Here is a 9,472-nt window from a genome sequence, read left to right as displayed (position 1 = left end):
TTGGGGCAAGGGCCTAAGTTTGTTTTAAATCTTAAGATCGGTATTTCCTATTTAACCCACAAATCATTGAAGTTATTCACATATACACCCTGAAGTCAAAATCTAAATGCTCAGAACTGTATGTGCCAGAGATTTTTAAATTTTCAAATATAGATACCTGTAAGAGCAAATGGGAGTTCTTTTCAGTATTTTGGGTCTGCCCATTATGGTAACTATTTTGTTCTACTGGGAGAAATGTCTCAGTACTGGGCAAGTAAAGAGGCACTGCTGAGTGAGCTCTCTGGATAACTGGAATCCCTGTTGACCTAAGAATGCCAAAATCTGCCTTACAGCTGTCCAGGAAACCTCAGTCCCCACCCATCCCCACCCCACTATCCAGAGGAGAAACAGGGCCATGTGTTATTAATTTCAGTAATGAGGCCAGAATCTGTGTATACCACTGCAGAGAGCCTTCAAAGCACGCTACGGACATCAACAAATGAACCACATTTTCCAGACAACTCTAAGTTTGAGTCAACAATTCCAAAGAATCCATGTGGCACAAGTAATGTAACTGGGGAAGTTCTAGGATAGAAGCATAGTCCAAAGCGTCACAAAGCGAAACCGAACAAGAGAGTTCTATGTCACAGGAGTAGGATGGAACAAGGTAGACATTTTAGGGACACCATAATAAACCTGCATTGAAGGGGGCAGCAGCACAGTTGGCGAGGCCTGTTCTCCCAGACACTGTCAGTCACTTCAGTGAGACCCACCTGTTGTTTTCTAAAACCTGTCACAAGTCAGGCACAAAAAAGCTAGACCCAGCATTACGCAAACAAAGAAAAGATTCTACTCTCTTTATTATGTAACAATTTTATTTAATAGCTTAACCCATGAAGTATATCATTTCATTATAAACTCAAATGAAAAACAAATGCTGGGTTTGAAGAGGCTTAGGAAATAACCCCTTTTTGTAATAATGTCCAGAGTTAAGAATAAACATTGTCTCCTGGGCCAAAAGGCTCTGGAACCTATTCAGCCTCTGCTGCCTCTTCGCCTTCTCCACATTCAAACCGCACGAAGTCTACTACAGACACCCCTTGGGGCTGCACATACTGTCCCAGTGTGATGGAGGGATCCAGCAAGTACGGCTGGGACAGCATCTTGGTTTCTGCCTCTCCCCCAGGCTCGTCGTCCAGGGAGCCAACAGAGAGAGGAGCCATGCCCACCACATGCTGCCCAAGGCGGCGGCCAAGGTCTTCAAGGTTTGCTTTCTGCTCAGACGTCTCGCAGATGACCAGGGCCCCATACTTCCCCAGAACCAGGTTGTGGAGAGAGGGACTGTGCATTGCCCCATGGACATAAGAGCCAACATAGAACCCAGCTGGCACCTTCACCCATGCAGCTCGTTTAAGAGTCATGTTTTCTCCCAGTTTCCCTGTGAGAGAGCAAAAACAAAAAACACACTTCCAGAATATGATGCTCGTGGTAGTACCAAAATATGCACAGAAGCAGCCAAGTTTGGGAGACAGTCCTCCGCATTTACACCGTGGATGTGCCACAGAGGGAGAGATACCATTTTCAGTGTAAACAGGAAAAGGGGTGTGGGGGGAGAGGGTGGGAGAAATGGAGTGAATGCCATGCTGGTATTTAGAAACACAGGCTCTGGTGTCACACACACCCTGGGCGCAGGTCTCAGTTCTGCACCTCACTGGCTACGACCTTAGGCAAGTAATTTAATGATATAACCCCATTTACTAATTCATCAAGCCTTCATTTTCTCTTCTGTAAAATGGAGAGGATGCCACTTAAAATAACCTGAAAACAGGGTTACTGGGAGAAATCAATAAGATGTGTAAAAGAACTTATTACAGTATCTGGCACATAGTGAGTTCTCCAATCTGGCTATCATCACTACCTTAAACTCAGGCTTAGAGAGCTTAAGGAACCTGCCTAAGGCTACAGAGCTAACGTATGGCAGAGCTGGAATTAAAACTCAGATCTAGGGACTTCCCTGGAGGTCCAGTGGTTAAGACTTCACCTTCCAATGCAGGGGGTGCAGGTTCAATCCCTGGTCGGGGAGCTAAGATCCCAAATGCCTCGTGGCCAAAAAACAAAAATGTCAAACAGAAGCAATATTGTAACAAATTCAATAAAGACTTTAAAAATGATCCACATCAAAAAAAAATCTTAAAAAAAACAAAAACAAAAAAACAAAAAAACCCCCTCAGATCTGATTCCAAACCAATTGTGTTTTTTCCCACCAAGTCACCATCCCTCCCAAAAACCACTATAACTGACACAGACAACTCCTGATCATCCATTGTATCAGGAAAAAGTCCCAAACTAAAAGCCCCAGAAAATCCAAAGCCCCATGTCACATGGTGATTTCAGCTTCCCCTCATCAAAAATTAAAAGATAATATTTTCAGAGTTATTTATAAGAACCAAAAACAGATTCTAGTTTCCTCCTTTCTCTCAGGATGCTATCCCCTCTAACAGAAGTCCAAAGAAGCCAAAAGGTAGGTAGGGGTAGGAGAATAAAGGGGTCTGGATAAATATCCCTGAATTAGCCATAGTTATAACTAAAAGTCATAAAAGGGAAGTATCCAGAAACCAAAAGGAATCTTAAAACAGCTCAAAGCATCTACCCAATAGTTAATTCCCAGAAACTGGCAAGGCTGAAACACCCAATTCTTCCAGAATTTCTTAATAAGTTCCATACACGGCTGTCTATCTGGTTTTTCAACCATGACTCACTGAAACATCATACATACTTCAAGATGACCTGATAAAAACAGAATTGATGTCCTGACTGGAAACATCAAATGAGCAGTAAATTCCCAGCAAGCTCTAACCCCAGCCGTACCTCCCTCCTTCCATCAAGGACATGTACGAAGAAGGCAAAACCCCTACTCCTCCCACTGCCAATGATCCAGATACGGCTCCTACAGCCAGTGGTTCTGAAAGAATGTACCTTCACAAATTCAGGATCAGATTTTGTTTTTAAAGAGAGGACAAATTCCTAAACATGATGCCCTGAAATACTCCTGGACCCCTTCATAAAGAAGATGAAATGACCTCTGACGGACTATTTCCTTCATAGTGTATAGAGAGGTAGTCAACCGGAGGTCAAAAGGCCATCTCTGCCTAAAGACATGCTTTGTTTGGTCAGCACAGTGATGCCTACTAATTTTAATTAGTTGCAAACAGCTAAAAACTAAACTTTTTTTCATACAAATCTAAATTCTTTTAAAGGAATTTAAAAATTCTGATGACACTGGGATCCCATTTCCCTCAAAGTAACAACAGGTGGCTTGGTAATGGTTTTCTTCAGCAGAGTGTGAGCTTTTCAGGGTGTCCACTGCTCACTAATATCTAACACACAACCCACCTCTCGCATTCAGATTATCAGACCTTTGAAGGAACTTGACCTTGTAATTCTTGATCTACATTTGGAGGAATACTAAAGATACCAGGAGATCCGGTTATTAATCTCCAGTTTCCAGATCCTTACAAATACTCACCAATTGCTAAGGCCAGCTGATCCTTGAGAGATCCTTCTCTCTCACGCCCAGCTGGAAGTTCAGAGAGCTCAGAGGAATTCAAGAAGCCCTAAGTGCACAAAGAAAATGAACATGAGTCAGTCTGTATAATTAAAATTACCAAGAGACTAAGCAAAAATATAGTCTATTTCTCAGAAAATGATTTAAGACAACTAAGTATAAATAGATAATGTTTTCATTAAGCCAAGAACGTTAAAAATTGCTAAGCACTCCACCCCCAATTCCACCCCAATCTCTGGCCTAATTTCTTAGAATGTAGTTTCCTAGAAATCAGAAACAATATTTTCATACAATCATAAAATGTTGAAACTAAAAGGTGTGTAGATCATTGGTAGGAATGAAAAATGGTGCAAATCCAATGGCAGGGAATTGGACAATAGCTAACAAAACTACATATACTATTATCCTTTGACCCTGCAATCCTATTTCTAGAAATTTACTCTAATACACTTCCAACAATACAAAAGTACATAGGCACAAAGTAATTCATTGAGCAATTATTTCTAATTGTAAAATACTGGGAAGTCTAAATGTCCAAACAGGCGGAGTCTGGCTGAATAAACCACAGTACAGTCACAAAATGAAATACTATGCAGCTGGAAAAAGAGAGAAAAAAAGATGGTCTCCATGAGCTGCTATGGAGTATTTCCAGGATATATTAAGTGAAAAAAGCAAATTAAAAGAATACATACATATTATACCAACATTTGTGTAATAAATATTTGTATAAATATGCTTATTTTTGCAAAAAGGATAACCAGAAATTAGTGGAGATGGTTATCCACAGGAGTGGACAGGAATGGGGTGGAAGGGAGAGGAGGGAAGTAAGACTTGTGTATGTGGTTGGGGGAGGGGGGAGGAGAGTTTTAACTTCCAGAACCTTGTTAATGTTTTACATATTCAAAAATAAAATTAAATTAACAAGGATTAGGGGCGAAAACAAACACTGACTAAACAGAAACAGAGATTCTAACTGTATTTCAAAGGAATAACACAATCTCAAAAGGGGGAAAAAAACTAATCCAAGTTACTTTCGATACAGTCCTTTGGCCACATAACTTCAAAGTAAGGACAAAAAGAACATCAAAGAAATCTTGAACTCCTTAGTAGGTTTGTTATTTGCAGTGGTCAGGGACAGTAACTCTGAAACAAAGTGTGTACCCTACAGAGAGTAAATAAGTACACATACTGAAATTGCTAGAAGCCAGTGTATTCACTATGAGAGAAGGAAGGTACAAATATAGAAAGGGGGAAGAAAAGAAAGAAGCCTGTGGTGCAGGATTACTGAAACACACACACACACACATCTCCTAGCTCTGCTGAAAGAGCAGAGCAGCAATGACATCTCAGTAGAATTAAGCATACCTAATGCTGCCCAGATCTTGGTTTCTAAAAACCACTCCCCCATCAGAAAGGATCAGGACCCCTTGGAGGAGTTGCCAATCCCATGGTTGGGGCAACGAAAGTGTGACATAAACCCAGAATACTCCGTTATGCCAAAAAGTACGGAAATAGTCAGAAAATAATAAGGCCATACCAAAAAGACAATGGAACCAGCTTGCATAGGCTTGGCTTAAACTTGCCAAATCCGGGGATAATTTGAGCATTAAAATGACTAATGGACCCGCGTGCAGCAACAAAGACCCAATGCAGCGAAAAATAAATAAATAAATAAATAAGACTAATGGATTGTATAATGAATTGTATAAAAGAACAATCTATGAGTCAATGTTGCTACTAAGTAAATCCCTAAATAAAGGGAGAAGGAGAAGTCTCCTTATTACAATAGAATGCCACCTAATAAAACTAACCCATGTGAAAGAAACTGTAAGGGTTAGAAAAATAACCATTATGCAACTATCACAGTAACAACTGATCCTGACAAGAATCATCAAGGGATGCTAAAACTTTTAGGCACAAGTTTTTTGAGGAACTGGATGTCTACACAGTCTCAAAAAAATCTCCCATACAGATTACTTACTAGTTACAAAAAAGGAACATGGTAAGTTTAGAGTGGAGAAACCTGGCAGATACTACCTTAACCAAGAGATCAAAATTAGCACCATCAATAACAAGACCACAGTCCCACCCCCCTGTGCCTCCTGATATGATGTCCTGAGAAAAACAGAGGATAATTTATTTAAGATTCTTACAAAAATCCATATTCTAAGTATGAAGTAACATCAGTTGAACCCAAATTGAAGGACATTCTACAAAACTGTCCTGTACCCTTCAAAAATGTCAATGTAATGAAAGACAAAGAAAGGCTGAGGAACAAAGAAAGGAAACCAAACAGACATGGCAACTAATTGCAACACATGCTACTGGACTGGATCCTGGATCACAAGAAAAACTGCTAGTTGCCAAAAACGAAATGTATATTGTATATTATCTAAATAAAAATATTTTATCAATGTTAAAATTCCTGAATGTGATCATTGTACTGTGGTTATATAGGAAGATGTCCTTGTTTTTAGGAGATACATGCTGAAGGGATAAAGGGTTCTAATGTCCGCAACATACTCCCAAAAGGATAAAAAAACAATAGGGATGACAATAATATGAATATAAAAAGTGATAAAGTAAATAAGGCAAAATGTTAACAAATGGTGAATCTAGATAAAATTACTCTAGTTTACTGTAGAATACTGGCAACTTTTCTGCAAATTTGAATTTTTCTCAAAATAAAAGTTTTAAAAAGATAAAGACCAAAAGGAAAAAATTAATAAAGCTAAAAGGGACCAAAGTCCCTTGCTACAGATAATGAAACAGAGGCACAGTAAAGTAAGTGAATAGCTCACGGTTACAAACAGCTACTGGCAAAGTCAAGATTAGAATTTCTACTTCAAGTGACTCATCTATTCAGTACAATTCTAAAAAATAATCTCAACATAGTTTTCCATGTAGTATGACTCTTTAATGCCAGTAATAATTAACATTTACCATAAGATCTCAAAAGAAAGATAAACAGAAGGAAAAGGGTGGTACTAAATAAAAAAATTGTTGTGAGTAGTAGGTTCATTTTTGCCTTGGCAACAAGGATGGATCAAAGGCATACTGATACAATTCCTTCCTTGCTCCTTCTATAGATAAGAATATGCTAAGTCTCCTAAATTGTGCCTTCTCCAGGATCTATATTTATTTATTTATTTATTTATTATTTTTGTTTTGCAGTACGCGGGCCTCTCACTGTTGTGGCCTCTCCCGTTGCGGAGCACAGGCTCCGGACGCGCAGGCTCAGCGGCCATGGCTCACGGGCCCAGCCGCTCCGTGGCATGTGGGATCCTCCCAGACCGGGGCACAAACCCGTGTCCCCTGCATCGGCAGACGGACTCGCAAACACTGCGCCACCAGGGAAGCCCCAGTATCTATATTTAGAAATCCTTTCCTCAGGCCATTCTAGATTTCTGAACACAAAGCTTCACCTGATACATGGACTGTATTCCACTGGCATTCATTCATTCATTCAACAGAGCCCCAAGCAAGTGCTGGGCCCACTCCTCATGCACCAGAGACACACTAGTGAACAGACAAATCTCCTGCCTTATGAAGCTTACATTCTATTAGGGAAGGCAAACAAGAAATAAATAAATTAAAATGTAATATGTAAGAACTATAACAACAGATTTTAAATGAAGCAAAATAAGGGGATAGAGCAATAGGAGGAAGGTACGCCTCTCCAGAGAGATAACATTTAAGCAGAGACATGAAATAAGGAAGTGAGACATGAGAATGTCTGAAAAAATGGAATAGCAAAGACCCTAAGAGGGGAGGAACAAATCCAGCATGTTGGAGACAACCCCAAAACTCACTTTACTATATGTGGACAGTTGATTCTTTAGGCTCTGACAATGCAACAGGGTTCCCAGGGCTACTTGCTGGACCAACTGTTGAAATTTTAAATTTCTGGAAACAAAATCTGTCTCACAGTTCACCTGTGGGAACAAATTGATGTTGCTGTATAAGCTGTTTACTAATAGTCTCCAAAAATGCTTTAAAGCAAGGTATTGATAAAACAGGCAGCAGACGCAACAAAACAGAAATAAATGTCTCTAGGATTAAATCCACAGTTCCTCTACTAGCTTGAGGCCAGAAACTGAATGAAGTGATTCCTGCTGTGCCAATGAGTTAGCAATAACCTGCGCATTCACAGGACGGTTCCATAATGTCCCCCAAAGGATTCACTACAAGTTCATCACCTGCCTGTGGCACATGCCATAATCGCCCCATTCCCTAGGCTCCTCCAACACCAAACCACTTTTGTTTATCAGCTTGTTTATCTCTTCTCTCGCTCTAGACTAATCCACATCTGATTCTTCACCAACTGGGCCCCTAAACCTCCTCTAAAACAGCTGCTTGCTGTCCATCATCTAATTAGTCTAATTCCTAGCTTTAAAATCTAACTATTCCAGGAAACAATCAGTGACGAGGTGTAAGGCCACAATGGACTCACGTTTAGGAATAACAGTCTACACTACTAGGCCTTTTCTCACCCACAACCTGTGCATTGCTATACTTAAATGAATCCATAGCTAGTAACTGGGGTCTCACGGGCTTAATTCTAACTAGCTTTTATGGTTCTCAAACACCTCTTCTTTAAGAATGCAAAGGGTCTACCACAAAGCCTACACCCAAGGGACAGCTGTTCCTGGCATCTGGAACTCTGACAACTCACCTCTACTAACACAGTCGTGTTTCCTTCCTGCAGCAGCCCAATCAGACCTTCTTTGGTCTTCCTGCCATGGAGCCTGGCAGCTTTACTCCAGCCCTCCTTCTGGGCCTGTTTGTGGAGCCAGCTCTCTGCCTATAAATAAAAAAGATAAAGGGCAGATGATAAAGGCACAGAATTTAGAACAGAATGGGGCTCTAAAATACCTCGGGTTCCCCAATTCTTTCTCCTTCCCCTCAGCCCTACAAGAGAAACTAATCTATCATTTATTGGCAGCGTACCACTAAATGACAAACAGTGGGCATTGTGCCTGGTGTTTTGGATAAGTTTAATCTTCACAACAACTCTATGGGGCAGATAGTACTATTTTCTTTATGTAAATAAGAACAATGCAACTCTGAAATATTAAGTAAGGTGTCCAAGGTCACAGGATTAGTGTGAGGATACCACGATCTGGGTCTTGGTCGTCGGTCTGACTCCAAAGCTCCCACGAGCCCTTTCAGCCCCAAGCAGGAGGAAACCTCATAGCAGCCTTGCATGGAATAGTTTCTTAGCCCTGCGACCCTGAGTCAATTGCTTCGAAACAGGTAAGAGTCAAAGGGTGAGATTGTCATTGAAGTCAGAATCCTATCTAGGACTCTGTCCTTATGGGTCACTGGGCAGCAGATCTGACTTCTACGCGACCTCCCAAACGCACTGGGGTCGGGCCCCGGTACCCCACTCCCACCCCCGCGCTAGCTCCCCTCTACTTCCTCCCACACACCTGTTTGAGATCCCCGCCACAAGTCTCCAGAGCCTTCTTGCAGTTTACAAAGGAGTAGCCCGTTCTCCGCCGCAGCTTCATGAGGAGCTCCTTGCTGGAAGCCGAGGAGGATAGCCAGGGCCCCGCGTGAAATGTATGCCGCGGCTGGGGCGACTGAAGCAGAAGGGGGCCCACCTGGAGGGAGTAAGAAGGCATGAGAAGCAGGAAGCAGCGAGGAGCTCGTGGGGTGGGAGCACGTCGGCCGGGAGGCGACCTTAGGAGAGACAGACCCAGGGGGTGGGGGAACGGCAGCGCCCTGACGCTGCACCGCGAAGAGGGACCGAGGTGCGGAGAAGGGGGAGATGGAGCCGAACGCAGCCAGGGGAAGGGGAGGGAGCGTGCCCTGCGCACGGGAGACCTGCAAGGAAGGCAGAACGGGGCCGGGGCCAAGAGCACTCACTGTGCAGCTCCCAGCCCGCGCGACCAGACAGAGACGCAGTGAGCGCAGCAGCGACAT

At 42.1% G+C, this 9,472-nt stretch overlaps 1 protein-coding gene across 3 annotated transcripts; it reads right to left on the bottom strand.

Moving 5' to 3' along the window:
• Positions 1-621: 621 nt before the first annotated feature.
• On the bottom strand, positions 622-9,472 carry TSFM (Ts translation elongation factor, mitochondrial; the record flags this gene model as incomplete). 3 transcript variants are annotated; one of them, XM_079714859.1, is made up of 6 exons in its annotated part: positions 622-1,417; positions 3,506-3,593; positions 7,357-7,479; positions 8,220-8,348; positions 8,977-9,150; positions 9,374-9,472. In XM_079714859.1, 6 exons carry the CDS (start codon positions 9,470-9,472, stop codon positions 1,011-1,013), a joined length of 1,020 nt encoding a protein of 339 aa, XP_079570985.1. In that variant the 3' UTR covers positions 622-1,010. The 3 variants fall into 3 exon arrangements, with proteins under 3 accessions (XP_079570985.1, XP_079570987.1, XP_079570986.1); XM_079714861.1 differs by having other exon boundaries at positions 7,345-7,479; positions 9,416-9,472; XM_079714860.1 differs by having other exon boundaries at positions 9,416-9,472.

This window comes from Hyperoodon ampullatus, assembly GCF_949752795.1.
Source record: "Hyperoodon ampullatus genome assembly, chromosome: 11".
Classification (NCBI taxonomy): domain Eukaryota; kingdom Metazoa; phylum Chordata; class Mammalia; order Artiodactyla; family Ziphiidae; genus Hyperoodon; species Hyperoodon ampullatus.
The sequence above is the reverse complement of the archived record's forward strand: the minus strand, read 5'-3'. Positions and strand labels throughout refer to the sequence as shown.